The following is an 18,635-nucleotide window of genomic DNA, read 5'->3' as shown; positions in this document are numbered from 1 at the left end:
TGGGTCCCACAGTCGAGTTTCCTGAGGAGGACTGGTGGACCCCTGAGGAGTTTGAGCACGGCGTAGACTGCGCGTGTGAGAGCTGTGTTGCGGGGCAGCGGTTCTGAGGCCGAGCTGAGCTGTTGCGGGGCAGCGGTTCTGAGGCCGAGCTGAGCTCCAGCCTTGATACCGATGCCGGGCTGTGTACTCTGATGTTTTTGATAATTTTCTGTATATATTTGATATTCAAACTTTATTCTTTTTGTGTATATATATCATGCCTTCGGGCCCAAATGTATATAATTATGGTATCGCCATTTGGGTATCAGGTATATGGGAATTATTACAGGTAAAACTTAGTCTTCCGCTGATTTGATGAGTTGATGTTAGTGTGTGTATGCTGTGGTGGAATACAGTGTCTGATGATCCTGGCAGGTTTGGGTTAACCGGTGTTAACTCGGTCACCGCTCCGGTTCAGGGTGAACGGGGTGTGACAGTAGTAGCACGGCAAGATTGAGGCCGAGGTGGAGCACGGCCTGATGGAGACCGAGGTGACAGTACGACCTGATGGATGCCGAGGCAGTAGCACGGCATGTTGGAGGCCGAGTCAGTAACACGGCCTGATGGATGCCGAGGTGGAGCATGGCCTGATGGAGGCCGAGATGGAGCACGGCATGATTGAGGCCGAGGCAGTAACACGGCATGATTGATGCCGAGGCAGTAGCGCAACATGATGGAGGCCGAGGTGGAGCACGGCCTGATGGAGGCCAAGGTAGGTACATGCTTTAGCCGTGCTGAGGAAAGTGACATATTTTGCCTCATTATGAACCAATCTATAAGAGCCTTTTAAACCAATCTGATAAAAGACTTGAACCAAAACTGAACTTTGGCTTAACAGTTTAATTAAGGATTGGTCAATTATAAGCATGACTATAACTGGTCTTAGTTTTAATAGAGAGCCATAATTACCTAATTCTTAAACGACTAACTGAGGAAGGACTTTTACCACAATTTTGTTTCCTTGAAAACATCCGAAAATGAAATGGTTTTTTCTTATTCAAAAGAAGGGAAAAGAAACCTATCCTGATGGCTTCTAAGGGTGTTAATCAGTTCGGTTTCGGTTTAAATGGTGCGGATCGGTTTGGTTCATATTTATTTGATTAAAATTATAACCGCACCATTTACTAAACGGTTCCACTTTCTGAAACCGTGACCGTTTAGTAAACGGTTTTGGTTTCCACAGTTTCTAAATGGTGTCGGTTTCACAGTTTTAAACGATTTCGGTTTCGATTCCATACAGTTTGTGAAACGGTTCACAATCGGTTTGATATAACTTGCAACCATCTCTAAACTGAAGATCATAAGCTTATCAAAAAATAATTGGCAACCACAAATAAGAGATTCTATATTAATGATGGTATGTCTTAATTTGATAATCTAGTGCTATTTCTTTGCATGGTCATTCTTAAACATTTAGAACTAATATCATACAACATCCAAATCCAGCCTTCTACAACATAAAATTAAAATGACAGGTGGTTCAGCCAAAATACCCCATCTATGATAACATAATAACATAGTAACATATATGGATTACAAGTTCATGATCTAAAACCTAAACTTGAACTAAATTGCAATAAATCATACCAAAGCAGGATGAACACTTAATTTAATTGCTAAGTGTTATACATATTACTGCCCCTTCTTTATTTAATTATTACACGGATTAATCGGATCGGTTTAAACGGTTCGATTTAAACGGTTTCAATTCGGTTTGAAACCAATGGGTTCCGCTGTTAAAATCGACCTGACCCATTTAGCTAATCGGCCTGGAACTTGAAATCATAACCGCACCATTTACTAAACGGTTTTGCAGTTTCAGTGTAAACGGATCGGTTTGGTTTCGATAAACGGGTCAGTTTGGTTTTGATAAACGGTTTCAGTTACAAATTCACATCCTTAGATTGGCTTCTATGGCCAAATATAGGCCCCTACAATATGACTGACCCACCTCTATGAAAACAAAAATCTTGTATTGTTGATGCTTCCACATGTATTTTCATTGATCCTCGTACTGGTGCAAGGGGCTTTTAGACAAATAACTCCCCCAACCCCCACCCCAAAAGAAAAAAAAAAAACCCCCACTAAAAGAAAATAAGAGGACAAAATCCTTTTTCATTTCAATTATGAAAACAATTCCTACTTCTGTTATGCCTCTATTGTGAACATCTAAGGCACAAGACCGAAACCGACCATTTATGTAATCAGTCCTAGAAACGTAGACTAAGAGATTGATTAATGGTCAATTATCAGTCGTAATCAGTACTGTTGATTGTTTATTTCTATTTTTCTCTATATTTTAGCTAATCGATTGATCAAGCTGAATCGATCTCTATCTGTTACAAAGGCCATTCCCAAAACCAAACAGTTAATGAAATTTTTGGTTTCCATTGTTTTGGTTTTGGTCTGGTTTTTTTCAGTTTCTTATTGGTTTGTAATTAGACTATTATCGAATTTAGGCTGCTCTGGTTTCAAATTTACATGTATACATAAAGCTCTGTTTGTTTCGACGTAAAAGAGTCGGTAAAACAAATTTTACCGTAAAATGAGTTTTTCCGTCGTTTGTTTTTTAATTTGGAAAATTTTCATTATGAAAAATTTACCAAAACCATAGCATTTACCAGAAAATACCTCAATATATTTAACGTCCAAAATGGACGGAAAATCGCTGGTAATACAACAACTTTCTTTCCCGATAAATTCTCGTTCTCGATAAAATCGAAAGAAACAAAATGAGGAGGCTATTCTCTCTCTTTTTGTCTTTCCCATCGCCTTCTCATGGCCACTCTCCCATCGTTTTTTCTATGGCCTCTCCCCCATTATCTTCTCCAGAATAGTGAATTGCTCGCTGTTGCGAAGAACTCTTCCTTCGGTTCACCCTTCTCTGCCTTGTTCTTTACCAGAAGTGACAGATTTTTTGGGGGGTGATACGGCAAATGCGATCGCTCAGTAGGGTGAGGACACGCGTCGTCCATCGGGACACGTGTCGCCCACTAGATAGGGAGTACAAAGACTCTATCACGCTCTATCACGTCGCTTGCATGAAGAGAATATTCCCCACCAGAAGGATGGACGTATTCGAGTGGAACTCTAAGAGGGAAGAAGGTGGACCCGAGAAGGACTCTTGGAAGGAAAGGGAAAACCCTTAACCCTAAGAGCTATATAAGAGGGCCCGAGAGGAAGGAAGGAGGTAAGCATCAATACCCTCACCATTACTCCTTAACAAAAACAGTGCGGCCGATCCCTAACTAAAGCGTCGGAGGACTAACCCCGGACAAAGCTCCGGGCCTCTGCCGTTTGTGCTTGTGCAGGATCTACTCATACGGGATTTTTGATAGCAACAGATTGGCACCGTCTGTGGGACCGACAGTAATGGTGGGGAGAACCTACAATCGTAAGAAGACAAGAGCAGTGTCGAACATGAATATGGGGGAGGAGGAACCTTCAGGGGGCTCCCTCCCTCGACGGAGATAGGACGAGAAAGGGGCAACGATGACCGGGAAGGATCCGTAAGGTACCAGCGTTCGGTGGATATTCAGTACACGGAGATAGTGATCCTCCGCCCCCTCCTGAAGCGCAAGAATATGTGACAAGGGAGCAATTCGAAGCCCTCCAGGACAAATATGACCAAATGGTCGAGGCAATGAAGGAAGTCTTCAAAGCTGTCTCTCAAAAGACCGACAGAGCGCCGCCTGGCCCCCACATCCAGCCTAAGAGGGCTCGAGACAAGGACCGGAGTAGTACAGGATCGATAAGCTCCGGTCACAACCTTCGAAACTGAGCAATGAGGGAGACTCTCTCACCCAGGGGAAGGACGCGGCGTGCCGCCAGAGACCCACATGGGGAACCATGCCAGGGAGACGAACAGAGGTCTGGACCCAAAAGAGGAGTTCACAGCCCTACTGGGAGGCGTCAAGGATAAGGAGCTGAAAAGGTCTTTGGCGAAGCATACACCGAGGAACCTGGCCGAGTTGAGAGCTCGGTGCGATAAGTACATCCAGATGGAAGAAACCCTTCAAGCCGAAGGAGCAGAACCAAGCCTCGTACAAGAGTAGCAAGCACACTCGCATTTTGCAATTTTTTCTCTTACGCACTTTTAAGTTGTAATTCCTCATCCTAAACTCTAGAGGATCTTATTCATGGAAAATATGAAAGCTGGTTTACGGAAATTGAGAAGAACTCTCCTGTTTGGTGACCTTAACTCTGCCAAATGAATACAGACGAAGGTCCTCACCTCGGTTGGGAGTTCGGCCAAAGCCGAACGGACCTGACCGAAGGTCCCCCTCTCGGTTGGGAGTTTAGCCAAAGCCGAACGGACTTGACCGAAGGTCCTCACCTCAGTTGGGAGTTCGGCCAAAGTCGAACGGACCTGACCGAAGGTCCTCACCTCGGTTGGGAGTTCGGCCAAAGCTGAATGGACCTGACCGAAGGTCTTTACCTTGGATGGTCTCAGGCTAAGGCCGAGCTGATCTGACCAAAGGTCCTTACCTTCGTCGGGGGCTCAGGCTAAGGCCGAGCTGAGCTAACCGAAGGTCCTTACCTCGGTCGGGGTCTCGGACAAGGCCAAGCCGAGCTGACCGAAGGTACCTACCTCGGACGGTGCTCAAGCTAAGGCCAAGCCGAGCTGACCGAAGGTTCTTACCTCGGTCGGGGGCTCAGGCTAAGGCCGAGCCGATCTGATCGTAGGTCATTACCTCGGTTAGGGGCTCAGGCTAAGGCCGAGCCGAGCTGACCGAAGGTCCTTACCTCGGTCGGGGTCTCGGACAAGGTCGAGTCAAACTGACCAAAGGTACTTACCTCGGACGGTGCTCAGGCTAAGGCCGAGTTGAACTGACCGAAGGTCCCTACCTCAGACGATGCTCAGGCAAGGCCGAGCCGAACTGACCGTAGGTCCTTACCTCGGATTGGGTGTTCGGCCAAAGCCAAATAGACCTGACTGAAGGTCTTCACCTCGGTTGGGAGTTCGGCCAAAGCCGAACGAACCTGACCGAAGGTCTTCACCTCGGTTGGGAGTTCAGCAAAAGCCGAACGGACCTGACCGAAGGTCCCCCTATCTGTTGGGAGTTCAGCCAAAGCCGAACCGACCTGACCGAAGGTCCCCCTCTTGGTTGGGAGTTTGGCCAAAGCCGAACAGACTTGACCGAAGGTCCTCACCTCGGTTGGAAGTTCGGCCAAAGCCGAACGGACCTGACCGAAGGTCCTCACCTCGGTTGGGAGTTCAGCCAAAGCCGAATGGACCTGGCCGAAGGTCCTCACCTCGGTTGGAAGTTCGGCCAAAGTCGAACGGACCTGACCAAAGGTCTTCACCTTGGTTGGGAGTTTGACCAAAGCTGAACAGACCTGACCGAAGGTCCTTACCTTGGACGATGCTCAGGCTAAGGCCTAGCCGAGCTGACCGAAGGTCCTCACCTCGGTTGGGAGTTCGGCCAAAGCCGAACGGACCTGACCGAAGGTCCCCCTCTTGGTTAGGAGTTTGGCCAAAGCTGAACGACTTGACCGAAGGTCCTCACCTCGGTTGGGCGTTCGGCCAAAGCCGAACGGACCTGACCGAAGGTCCTCACCTCGATCGGGGGTCAGCCAAAGCCGAACGGACTTGACCAAAGGTCCTCACCTCGGTTGGGAGTTCGGCCAAAGCTGACTGAAGGTCCTTACCTCGGACGGTGCTCAGGCTAAGGCCGAGCCGAGCTAACCGAAGGTCCTTACCTCGGTCGGGGTCTCGGACAAGGCCGAGCCAATCTGACCAAAGGTCCTTACCTCGGTCGAGGGCTTAGGCTAAGGCCGAGCCGATCTGACAGAAGGTCCTTACCTCGGTCGGGGTCTCGGACAAGGCCGATCCGAACTAACAGAAGGTCCCTACCTCGGACGGTGCTCAGGCAAGGCCGAGCCGAACTGACCGTAGGTCCTCACCTCGGTTGGGAGTTCGGCCAAAGCCGAACGGACCAGATCGAAGGTCCTCACCTCGGTTGGGAGTTCGGCCAAAGCTGAACGGACCTGACCGAAGGTCCTTACCTCGCATGGTGCTCAGTCTAAGGCCGAGCCGAACTGACCGAAGGTCCCTACCTCGGACGGTGCTCAGGCAAGGCCGAGCCGAACTGACCGTAGGTCCTCACCTCAGTTGGGAGTTCGGCCAAAGCTGAACGGACCTGATGGAAGGTCCTCAACTCGATCGGGGGCTCAGGCTAAGGCCGAGCCGAGCTGACCGAAGATCCTCACCTCGGTCGGGGGTCAGCCAAAGTGGAACGAACTTGACCGAAGGTCCTCACCTCGGTCGGGGGCTCAGGATAAGGCCGAGCTGAGCTGACCGAAGGTCCTCACCTCGGTCGGTGGCTCAGGCTAAGGCCGAGCCAAACTGATTGAAGGTCTTCACATCGGCTGATTGAAGCTCTCGATTGCTAGCAGAACTAAAGCCGAAGGAATAAGGCCGAAGGCAGGAAAAAGAGGGAAAAATTACAATTATGAAAATTTTGGTTACTCCCACAGGAAGAGACTCCTAGCGGGAGTAAGGGGGCTCCTCATACGGCCAAATCGATCACTTAGTAGGGTGAGGACACGCGTCGCCCACCGGGACACGTGTCGCCCACTAGATAGGGAGTACAAGGACTCTATCACGCTCTATCACGTCGCTTGCATGAAGGGAATATTCCCCACCAGAAGGATGGACGTATTCGAGTGGAACTCTAAGAGGGAAGAAGGTGGACCCGAGAAGGACTCTTGGAAGGAAAGGGAAAACCCTAAACCCTAGGAGCTATATAAGAGGGTCCGGGAGGAAGGGAGGAGGTAAGCATCAATATCCTCACCATTACTCTTTAACAAAAACTGTGCGGCCAATCTCTAACTTGAGCGTCGGAGGACTAACCCCGGACAAAGCTCCGGGCTTTTGCCGTCTGTGCTTGTGCAGGATCTACTCATACGGGATTTTTGGCAGCAACAGGGGGCTTTAACGCAATGACTCTGCTTGTCGCGAGGAAGGCCTCTTCAATTGGGAAATACTAAGTTAAAGACATGTCGCAGGCCGATTTCAATCTCCTTGAGATCAAGCTCTCTGAGCTCAAGATGCCTGGTTTGATGTCTTTCTACTTAGATATTTGCTACCCTTTAAGGGAGATTGAATCACTCTCTCTTCACGTGGCCACTCAGCTTATCGTTCTCATCGAAATCCTATTTTTTTGGGTGTCTAGGTTCGCTGGTACTCCTGCAATATCTTTGGGTGAAGCATGACCTTGGTTCCAAGCTTAGCTTCTTTCAATCTCCTCCTGACCAACAAGCCCCCAATTTGTTTCCTTCTCATCTCCAACCTTTTTAGGATGTGTTGGGGGAGTTGTTTTCAAGGTGGAAAAAGATACAGAACCAGTGAGGGCAATGAGGATTCCCATTGTATCATTAACTTGTCTTCTGTTGAGAGATGCCACGAAGCTTCTTCACTCTCTGTTCTTCTCTCGGTGTTGCAATTAACACCACCTTTTCTGTTTGTATAAATGTCGCAGAAAGATACAAATAGAGTGAATTAAATAAAGATGATGCAAATGTAAGCTAATGACACATTGCTCTTCACGGCCATCAAAGTCAACTACTCTGTTACCTAGAGAGAGTTCGACAACTTCTATGGATGTTGCCGCTCCCTCCATGATGGTTTGATGAGGGCCACTGATGTTATGATTGCCGGCAAGGTTGCTGTCGACTGTGGTTATGGAGATGTCGGCAAGGGCTGTGCTACTGCCCACAAGGAGACTGGTGCCTGTGTCATTGTGACTGAGGGGGGAAGGCAAGGGCTGTGCTGTTTTGGTCATCTTTGGGGTTGAATCAATTTCAAAATTTTCCTTAAATTATTGTTGGTTTTGGAGCGATATTGTACGCTTTGTTAACTTACCAAAAACAATTTCATTTTTGTAAGTCATTTCATCAAACGTTATATAATCAATACTGAGAGTTTCAATTACAGAGGATAAGTTGGGACTTAAAAATTTCAATGGTCTTTTACTCCTTATTTTACCTTTTGAAAATAAACATTGGAAAATTTATCAGCATGTAAAATTTTCCTTGTAAAATTTTACATGTAAAAATTTACACCGAGACAAACGGAGCCTAAGGAAAATAATGGAAAATCCAAGATTTTTCTCCTTTTTCTAGTGTTCTAATCAGGGTTACAATCAGTATGGTCTGATTTTTGGTTTTGATCCATGCATCCGGTTTGATTTCGATTTCTATCAGTTTCATAAAACCTTGACCCAAAACGAACCGATAATGATTCTTAGCAGACTTAATTGGTTAGCTCTGGTTGGACCAAATTGATTCGGACTGACTTTTGACACCTGGCCATACCTTTAGCAACTATCCCCCTGAAAATCTATCAAATCAAGACACCAGCTAACCTTACCAATTCAAATGGATCCAGTTTTAAGTCCAAATCTCCAAATTGTTTTATAGAACTCTAGAGACGACCCAATTTCAAATTAGGTTGTTTTCAGAACTTCAGAATGGCCCTAGGAGTTTACCCTAAACAACAAAGAATTGCCTTAGGAGTTGGGACTTAGGACCCAATGAGTTGGGTTTTGGGTTAGCCACCCTAGCCACAATTCCCAAGTCCCAAGTCCCAAGTCCCAAGTCCCATAGACCCTGAATCCTAACATCAACTGATGAACAGTGTTATCATATCAACCACGAAAACTGTCCTGCCCTGACTGACTTGGTCTACATTCCATCACCAAAACCAGACCTCTCTCTCTCTCTCTCTAGCTTGTACTTTGCACCACAGTGCTAGTCCAGAAAAGCAACCCCATTTGTCCAATAACTCATAAATAAATCCATCATAATTGGAAAAAAAAAAAAAACTTTCTTAATAAAGCAAAAAATTTATAAATTATCAACTCTTTTATCTCTACAGCTTTACTGTTTTACAGTGGAATCCGATTGAAAGGACCATAACAACTTGAAAGTTGAAACCCAGAAAAAAAGCAAAAAAGGTCAAAGGTAAAAGGCAAAAAGGAAAAAAAAACTAAATTGATCTGTGCTTGCCTTCCTCCATGGATCATTGCAGAAGAGGGCTAGTTTTCTCCCCCAAATCATCATCTTCTTCTTCCTCACAATCACCAAACCCTTCATCACCACAATCATAAACAGAACCCACAAGACCCAATTGATCTTCCAAATACCTCTGCAAAAGCCTCCCTTCTCTTACCTCGATGGGTTCTCCTCCTCTACCCTCTTCGCATCTGCACAACCCACAACCACCATCTTCTTCCTCGCACTGATCATTACAACCCTTTTTGTCTCCTCTATGTCTCCATCTATAGAACCTTAAACAAAGCTCGGCAAAGCAGAATAAAGGGAAAGCGAGACATAGTAAAGGTAACAAGAAAGGTGAGCAGATAACAAGGAATATAAACCGTCGCCGGCGACTGCGCAACCAACCCATAAGCATCCTCATCACCATCATCAGATTTGCCGGCGGCGAAAGCTCATTCCGATGGAAGCTTTGCCACAGTTTTGCTCTTCCTTTCTTCCACCACCACCACCACCACCGTGAAGAACCCACTTTTTCTCTTTCCCACATGTATCTTTATTACTGTTTGATATTTTATATAACAAAATAAAATTGAATTTTTTTTTTTTTTAGATTTAAATATATATACAGATCACATGGGAATGACAATGGTTTGGAAATTTAGTAAAGTTCTGTGAGGAGAGGTGCATGCCATCCTTGATAATGGGACCCACTAAGGCTATAACCTCCATCTGATGCTTTGGACTAGGTGGGGAGTTTGACTGATTAAAGTGATACTAGCCATCTGATGGTTTAGTTGCTTTGGATGCTTTGAGATGGTTGGAGGATTTAACTTTTAAATCTTGGGTTTAATCTAAGATTGGAACTGGAACCACTAATACAGCTGGAGAGATAATCCTAAAGAGGCAAGGTTAATGGTTTAAGTAAATCTTAATGTTGAAGATTTAATAAGAAAGTCCTTATATTAAAAAGAGGAACTTTCCTATGCTCAAAATATGAAAAAAAATTCATTTGGTCTTTGGTGAAGACATTCTTTCACAATTCTAATTAGTCTTATCAGGCATCAAATGAGAAAAAGTCCAATTCAGCCACTAAAGCTATTTTAGGGAAGTTTTTTTTCATATCACTGCTTCAAGTACCTCCTTTGAGGTCCTGGATATACTTAATTCTTAGCTGAGCTGCCTTTTTATATTATTATATAGCTTCTCTCACAGCTATGGATTCAAGGACCTTAATTGTACATGATGGTCAACAATCTGTTCCTTCTAGATAAATCATCCTTCATATCATTCTTTATTATCCATTGATCATTTGTTTAAATAGAAAAGGGCAAATTTTTCCTTCACCCACCTACTCACAAATCTAAGGTCATCACTATTTTTCCTTATATGTTGAAGGTCCGAAATTCCTTTCATTGTTCCTCGAAAATTATCCAAGAACATTGATAGTCATCGGTTAAGGATTTCATCTTTCACCATGGTTTTGGAAAAACTCGATCCCAAAAAAAATATGTTTTTGAGTTCAACATGTAGATTAGACAACATATATGTTTTGTTGTTGAATCAATATTTGTGCACCAATGGTCAGGGATGGTATTTTGTAAGACATTTTTAAAGAAACAACTATTGGGTACAAGTTTGAGATAATAAAGAGGATCTTGACCAAAGGCAACACAAATAATTCTTTCTCAACAGCCATGAGATTATCTTTTTAGGCTGATCTTTTGTTGACAAATGCTCCTATTATACTTGTAGTTTCTGGAGGATGAGAACCAACTATGTAATATCTATATTGAGAATTCAAGTATTTCACAAGTTAAATTCTAGTGAAAAATAGCCCTTTTTTTTTCTTTTTTTTTTCTGTTAACCAAAGTGTTCAGGCCAGCTTATGCAAAGATGGGGAATCGAACCTAGCACTGTGCGTCTATCCACACAATCTCCAATTCGCCCTAACCGTCTTGGCAACCCATGGATGGGCGTGAAAAACAACCTAGCTACATAGAATCGTTGATGAAGCTCATTTTCAATCCAAATTGGGTACTTATTTGTCAACTATATATCTCAAGGTTTCAGATACTGTTATCGTTTGATACCGATACCTACATCTAGCCGATACTGAATTGGTGATACAATACAAACAAAGGGTAAAATGGTAAAAATCCATATTGGCATTGGTATCTTTGGGGGGGAAATGTTCGATACAAACCAACATGTATCGATATCAATGTGTGTTGGATTCAAGCTAGCAAGCTCAAACCCAAGGTTGAGTTGGCTTAAGACATAGAGGAGGTCCAAAGTATATGGATAACTAAAGTTACAAGAAAGAAAGGGGAAGTGGAGATGACTTATGGCACAAGGTGCATCAACCAACTGAGCAAGTAGTTGTCTTCAAGAGCATAAATTGGGACTCTAAAATATATAAAATATGTGTTGAAGATAAAGATTGAATTAGGTTGATAATATTTTCTAAGATATCACTCTTGATGCAGGTTTTGCAATTGAGTTTTTCTTCATCGTGGTGAAGAGAATCTAGCCATTGGGGTGTAATTTTTCCTTAGGCCCTACTTTATTATGTTGGAATGCCATTGGCACTAATCCTATAGATAATTTCATCTACCCACCAAACCCGTGGATTAAGAGATTCTATCTTCACTGTGGTGGTGAGAAACTAGGTCTAGATTATTTATAGTATATTTTATTAGTTCTTATCATTTATTATCCCAAAAGAAACTTTGGAATACCAAAATAATTGGAAAAAAAAAAACTAGTAAATTTTGTTTTCCTTACGTTAAAATTAGTAATTTTTTTTTATACAAAAATTCAATAAGCTTTACCTGAGTTGTTTTTCCATTTTATTGGATGACATTTCTCCAATATTGTTAATTTATTCTAAAGGTAAATAAATACACTTGATCATGCCTCATAAGACCATCGTTATAGCCAAGGTAAGTCTTCATAGGACAACTTTCACTAATTATGGACATATGTCTGAATCCAAATAATCTATTCATTGTTAAGACTAAAAGTGGGTAAAACTAAGTAGATGCCTATGATTTTTTTTATGAAGAGAAAAAATAAAATTAACTTACTTTAAGTTAATTAATTAAGCAAGAAAAAAAAATCATAGTCGACATCACTAAATCATCTATTGTCCTTGGCAAGCCGAGCTCCCTTAGTTGCTATAGACAACATATACTAAGATTTATAAAAAAATACTAACCATAGCTTTAGGCATAAATATTCCAAGGCCAACCAACATGATTTCCTTGCATAAGCCATTGAATTTATACATCAGAGTCTGCCCATACATTTATTTGATTAAATCATTTTTCACTGTATGACATAAACCTTGTATGATGCTTCTAGCCTTTGATACCATCATAATCCCTATAAAACCATGACTTATAGGAGCAAATTGAAAATGAGAATTAAATAAAACAACATAACCTTTCCTTACTTATTCTCAACAACCTAGAATTGTTTGGAGATCAGACATGAGAAAATAAGATCCAATCATATTCAATGGCCATATGACATAAAGAATAAGTCAAATCAAGACATGCTTTGAAGATACTCCCAATTTATATAGTCAATGTTTCTGCACATCTATGTACACACATAGACATGCTTTGAAGATACTAGACAAGTAAGTCCTAAGATGAAATTAAAACTATAAATCTGATTTTGGTTGAGTCCAAACAAGTGGAGAAAATTGCAAGGATTAAGGAGATACTAGACAAGCAAGTCCCAAGATGAAATTAAAACTATAAATCTGATTCTGGTTGAGTCCAAACAAGTGGAGAGGATTGCAAGGATTAAGGAGAATTGGAGCACATTTTTCTACCCATCTATGGGTTGCCTAGATGGTTATAGAAAATTGGAGATTGTGTGTGTTAAAGCTTCCATCTTAAAACCAATTGACTTGAAGTGGGGTGGCCTCTTGTGGCTCTTATACATGATCGTTGAGTCACCCACATTCGATGTGAGACTATCTCAATACTCCCCCTTACGTGCAGACCTCTTATGGTTCTATCTTTGTGGGTCGACCAAGGAGCCCATCATCGATGGAGGCCCAATGTACCCACTCTGATACCATGTTAAAGCTTTCATTTTAAAACCAATTGACTTGAAGTGGGGTGGCTTCTTGTGGGTTTTATACATGATAGTTGAGTCATCTATAGCCGATGTGAGACTATCTCAATATTTTATGTTAACCAAGGTGTTCGGGCCAACTTACACGCACCTCGACTAATCCTCGAGGAGACTAGAGCAACAAATTGAGATAGTCCCACATCGGATGTGGGTGACTCGACGATAATGTATAAGAGCCACAAGAGGCCACCACACTTCAAGTCAATTGGTTTTAAGATGGAAGCTTTAACATGGTATCAGAGTGGGTATGTTGGGCCTTTGTCAATGATGGGCTTTTTGCTCGACTCATGAAGACAAAGCTATAAGAAGCCTGCAGGTAAGGGGGAGTATTAAGATAGTTTCACATCGGCTATGGATAACTCAACTATCATATATAGAAGCCACAAGAAGCCACCCAACTTTAAGCCAATTGGTTATTGAGATAGTCCCACATCGGATGTGGGTGACTCGACGATAATGTATAAGAGCCACAAAAGGCCACCCCACTTCAAGCCAATTGATTTTAAGATGAAAGTTTTAGCATCGTATCAATACGGGTACGTTGGTTCTTTGTCGATGATGAGCTCCTTGCTCGACCCACTAAGACAGAGCCATAAGAGACCTGCATGTAAGGGAAAGTATTGAGATAGTCCCACTTCGGTTATGGATAACTCAACTATCATGTATAAAAGCCACAAGTCACCCCACTTCAAGCCAATTGGTTTTAAGATGGAAGCTGAACATTTGAGACCTGATATCATGAAATATCTTTCATATCCAGGAAGATCACCAAATTCTTCAGCAACTTTCATCAAGTCTTTCTTTACTTCAACTAGATCAACCTTATTCATGTATAACACCCGTTTTTGCTTTAGGTGTGCCTATGCTCCCAAATGTTTAATCAACTTTAAGACCCTCTTATTAGGTTTAGAAAGATGCCTATGGATATCAAAAATAACTATTAGCACATCGTACAGATCAATAAAGGTTCAAGCACTTACTACACGAACTTTCACATCAGTTTTAAAAGAGTGACCACTACTTTTCAACATTAGACCTGTAGTATCAAAGAAGCAAATCTGTGTGTTTCCTTTAGTCATCACTCTTAAGACTTCATAGATAGTTGTATTTGTCTTCCGTGAAATAGCAGAAACTTTTGTTCCAACCATAAGATTTGTAAAAACTGATTTCCCAGCATTAGGAGCTTCAATAATCCCAACAGACAACGACTTCTGATCTTTCTCTTTCATAACCATGTCCTCTTCTTCAACATCATCGGGCTTCTCCAATGCTACGTGAAGTAAAGCTTTTGCAATCAAGGAAGCATACCGTCCCTCTTCATCTTGGACCACTACTTTAGAACTTTCTTTTGGGTTTCAATTCTCAATATTTTCTGTTCAACCCTCATCCAATATTCCTTATTCCATATATGTCATCATTGTCTTCATCGGTGTTGATGAGGTCACCTTGTTGAGGTTTGGATGCATAGAATTAAATGAAATGGATAGAACTGAGATGATTTTTGTGGTTTAACGTAGAAAGGGTTGAAAGTCCCCTCAGAGCTCTCAAAGCTTTTATTTCAGGTGCTTGTAGAAACCCTAGAACTCGTCCTTTAGCATATTTCCTTTAAAGTCTTAACACAGTTGACTATGGAGTTAATGACTCTCTGTCGCTCCTCAATATTTAAGGAAATCGAATTTACCCAGGATCTTTTAAGGAAACCAAATTTACAATATTTCTATTACAACTAGTATCCTTATCAATAATCTTTTAATTGAGCTATATTCCAAGCTTGGCTTTATCCCATATCTTCTTACCGAGTTTGTCCTTAGTGGAATCCTTATTAGCAATCTCTTGATTGAGTAACATACCAAGCTTGGCCTTATTTCAAATCTTCTTGTCAAGTTGGTCCTTGGTGGAATCCTTATCAGCAATCCTTTGATTGAGTAACATACCAAACTTGGCTTTATTCCTAATCTTCTTACTAAGCTTGGTGGAATCCTTATCACCCGTCCCTTAATTGAGTAGTATACCAAGCTTGGTCTCATCCCAAATCTTCTTGCCAAGCTTGATAATGCACTCCTTGCTCTACCCACGAAGACATAGCCATAAGAGGCCTGCATGTAAGGGGGAGTATTGAGATAGTCCCACATCGGATGTGGGTGACTCGACGATCTTATATAAGAGCTACAAAAGGCCAACCCACTTAAAGCCAATTGGTTTCTTTAACATGGTATTAGAGCGGGTACGTTGGGCCTCTGTCAATAATGGACTCCTTACTCGACCCACGAAAACAGAGCCATAAGAGGCTTGCACGTAAGGGGGAGTATTGAGATAGTCCGACATCAGATGTGAGTGGCTCGACGATCTTGTATAAAAGCTACAAAAGGCCACCCCATATCAAGCCTCTGTCTCACTCAATATTTTATGGATCATGCAGTTAAAAGACCTTGGGATGAAGAACCCTCCACCTTGAGTGAAGATGTAATGAAGAATATATCATTAGAAGTTGTTCGGGAAAAGATGTTACACCATATTCATCAGGAAATTACCTATATTAGGGATCATCGCTTGATGGATTGGAAGGAGCTGAGGGATAGTTCTCTTAAGATTGAGTAGCATTTTAGGGCTAAAAAACAAAGCTAGCGCAAGATTCTGGTGGAAAAGAATGGGTGGGTCTAAAATAGGGAGAATAGGTATGGATGATGGGCTCCTTGCTCGACCCACGAAAACAAAGCCATAAGAGGCCCGCACGTAAGGGGGAGTATTGAGATAGTCCCACATCGGCTATGGATGACTCAACTATCATGTATAAAAGTCACAAGAAGCCACCCCACTTCAAACCAATTTTATTTTAAGATGGAAGCTTTAACAGTGTGGATAGGCGTATGGTCCCAGATTTGATTCATCATCTGTGTATTTGCGATTTAAGTGGAGACCGTAGTGGTGGGTTGATGTGCTAGTCTCCCCAAGGATTAGTCGAGGTGCACGTAAGCTGACCCGAACACCTTGGTTAAAAAAAAAAAAAACACATTCTTTTTCTTTTCCATCATATATGATAAATCACGAAAAATAAGAAAATTCTCAATGGCTTCACACAAAGATTTTCCCTTCAAGGGAGAAAAGATCCAAGCCCATTATAAAACAAAGGGCAAGGAAGATCCTCTTCAAAGAAGGCCAACACCTAGCAAAAACATCTTCCCAAGTCACTGCTGAAAAGGGGCATCTAAAGAATAAGTTCTTGATCAATATCTTTATGAGCATTCCAATGAATACAATAGTTTGGAATACTAGAGACCTCCAATGGAGGAAAATTTAGTAGGAAATGAATTAGTAAGGGCTCTCCAAGTAATAAAATTGTGTCTAGGAATGAATCCCTTAAACCAAATTAGTTTGGACCACTGAGCCACAAGTCTTCTAGATCTTAGCAAATTCCAAGCAAATGATGAAGTGAATTTCTCTAAGGGGCATTCCATCCACTGAACAAGATCCTCATTGCCTCTGGGCCTTTTAACAATATTTGCAAGTCAGCCTAAACTCTTTTGAAATGATTTCAAAAGAGTATAGGTATCTAAATGAAAGAGTCTACATCCATTGTAGCCACTGTTTCGGTGCAATGAGTATCCGATGATTGAAAGCATCTAGACACACATTCCAATGACTCTCAACCATCAGATGCTCACTGCACCGATGTGGTGGCTGCGGAGGTCTAAGAAAATAAGAAACCATTCCCATGGCCAAAATTGATCATTTTTCCTTAGAAGCCAGCCAACATGTTCTTGAAAGATCTGTCCAAAGTCAAGCAAGCCTCCATGGTGTTGCATCCATGCTCCTTTGAGTGTTGATGAAAACTCCAATTAAAGATGACAAGTGGATGAGCAAAAAAACAGTTTGGTGTAATTCCAAAGGGTAAAATGTATTGGAGCCTCCATAGATCCATGTGCATATGGCATATGAAACAAATTTAAATCCTGAACCAAGTTATAAATATTTGTTTTATATTTTAGGAAAAGGGCTGAGTATGCCACCGGTATACTCAGAATTTTATCTATATCTCTCCTCCTTCCTTCGGAAATGAATTATATACCCCTTCTATCTCAGTCCTTCCATTGGTTGAGCCGCTAACTTTAAAAAAACTGACGCCATAACTAACCTCTGCCTTTTTTTATTGTTATTTTATCAATTATCATTACTGAGTAAACAAAATATAATTATGAACTAAAATTGTACATGACCCTTTTTCTTTTTTGCTAAAATTACCCTAATGGGGTGGTCCCCATTATCCATCATGTGCATATTAAATTATTAAAGTAGATCTAATCCATTAACGACAACCCTTACAAGTCAGCTATGTCCTAGTGTTAAAGCAATATCTCTCAGCTGAATTGGGCCAACCTTGATCATCTAGTAGACTAGGCTTGGGCCTCAATTATAATAAAATTATTGAACTAGATCTAATCCATTAGCTGGCCGAAACTCAAGAGGTCTAATTGAAGATAACCAAGGCTCACTAAGGGTCAATTTGGAACAGGAACGTCTTGGAACCGATCTTATTAATAAATGAGATAGGACGGTTCTGGAATGGGCCTCTGTTGAAGCCGAAACTGTTAGGACCCATTTAAGATGCATATTTACGTATTTAGAATTAGTAATACGTATTAGTTACAATTTACATAAATGTTATGTTTTAATTACAAAGAAAAATTAATGATTGTGTCAAAAGTGCTGTGTGTTAACATATGTTTCTACTTTGTCTCCTTATGACTGATTTGTTACACGGATTAGGTGTGGTTGCATGTAATTGAGGTTTATCCTTAGGCTTGAATCATAAAGCCAAATAAGCTTAAGAGGTTCCTAGTTAGCCAAAAAATAAAAAAGAAACCACATAATTGAGGTTTTGAGACTATGAAGACCTAGAACTGTTAAAAAATTGGAACCAAGTTATGTCGTTATTATAAAAAAATACCTAAAATTTGAGTGCCCAAAACTGTTAATCAAGTCTTAATTTTTTGATTGTTTAGTATGTGAGATGGTTCTGGGATTGGCCCATTGGAATACAAAACATTTCCCATCTAGAAATGTGACTCCCAAGTCTATACCTTTGTGTCTATGTCTCTCTTCATTCTTGTAAAATGACCTTCCACTCATTTTAGATTGAATCAAAAGGGGCATGTGGAGAGACGAAGGAGCCATGTTTCCTCACAGAGAACATTCTTCATTTGATAATTGTACTTTGGGAGAAGGTTCCCCACATTGCTAGTATGGGGAGGAATCTACGTGCGACACCAATGACTGTCATGGAAAAAATATTATTTATATAAAACCCACATTTTCAGATTATGTGAGAAAAATAATAAGCAAATTATGTGAGAAAAAAAACTACACAGCGGCGGCATGGCAATATTTTTTCTTTTACTTTTTAGTTGTATCTTATTTTACATTTTAAGTCAATTGTCTAATGTAAA

General features: G+C 41.7%; 1 protein-coding gene, 1 long non-coding RNA gene and 1 pseudogene across 2 annotated transcripts; 1 reads left to right on the top strand and 2 right to left on the bottom strand.

Moving 5' to 3' along the window:
- The first annotated feature begins 6,974 nt into the window (after positions 1 to 6,974).
- LOC122067119 lies at positions 6,975 to 7,881 on the top strand. The gene is made up of 2 exons (XR_006136594.1): positions 6,975 to 7,099; positions 7,218 to 7,881. It is a non-coding gene; the product is annotated as an uncharacterized LOC122067119 (long non-coding RNA).
- A 987-nt stretch (positions 7,882 to 8,868) lies between these two features.
- Positions 8,869 to 9,604, bottom strand: LOC122067125. The gene has a single exon (XM_042630971.1). The coding sequence runs from the start codon at positions 9,587 to 9,589 to the stop codon at positions 9,065 to 9,067; it is 525 nt and encodes a 174-aa protein (XP_042486905.1). The 5' UTR covers positions 9,590 to 9,604; the 3' UTR covers positions 8,869 to 9,064.
- A 4,114-nt stretch (positions 9,605 to 13,718) lies between these two features.
- On the bottom strand, positions 13,719 to 15,039 carry LOC122067121 (annotated as a pseudogene).
- Between the last annotated feature and the right edge of the window lie 3,596 nt (positions 15,040 to 18,635).

The sequence above is a fragment of the Macadamia integrifolia genome, unplaced genomic scaffold (genome assembly GCF_013358625.1).
Source record: "Macadamia integrifolia cultivar HAES 741 unplaced genomic scaffold, SCU_Mint_v3 scaffold2723, whole genome shotgun sequence".
Lineage (NCBI taxonomy): Eukaryota > Viridiplantae > Streptophyta > Magnoliopsida > Proteales > Proteaceae > Macadamia > Macadamia integrifolia.
Note: the sequence above shows the minus strand (reverse complement) of the source record. Positions and strands in the feature narration are given on the sequence as shown.

Excerpts from the sequence above, each read along its gene's own strand:
- LOC122067125 (XM_042630971.1), bottom strand. The coding sequence starts at position 9,589 with ATGTGGGAAAGAGAAAAAGTGGGTTCTTCACGGTGGTGGTGGTGGTGG.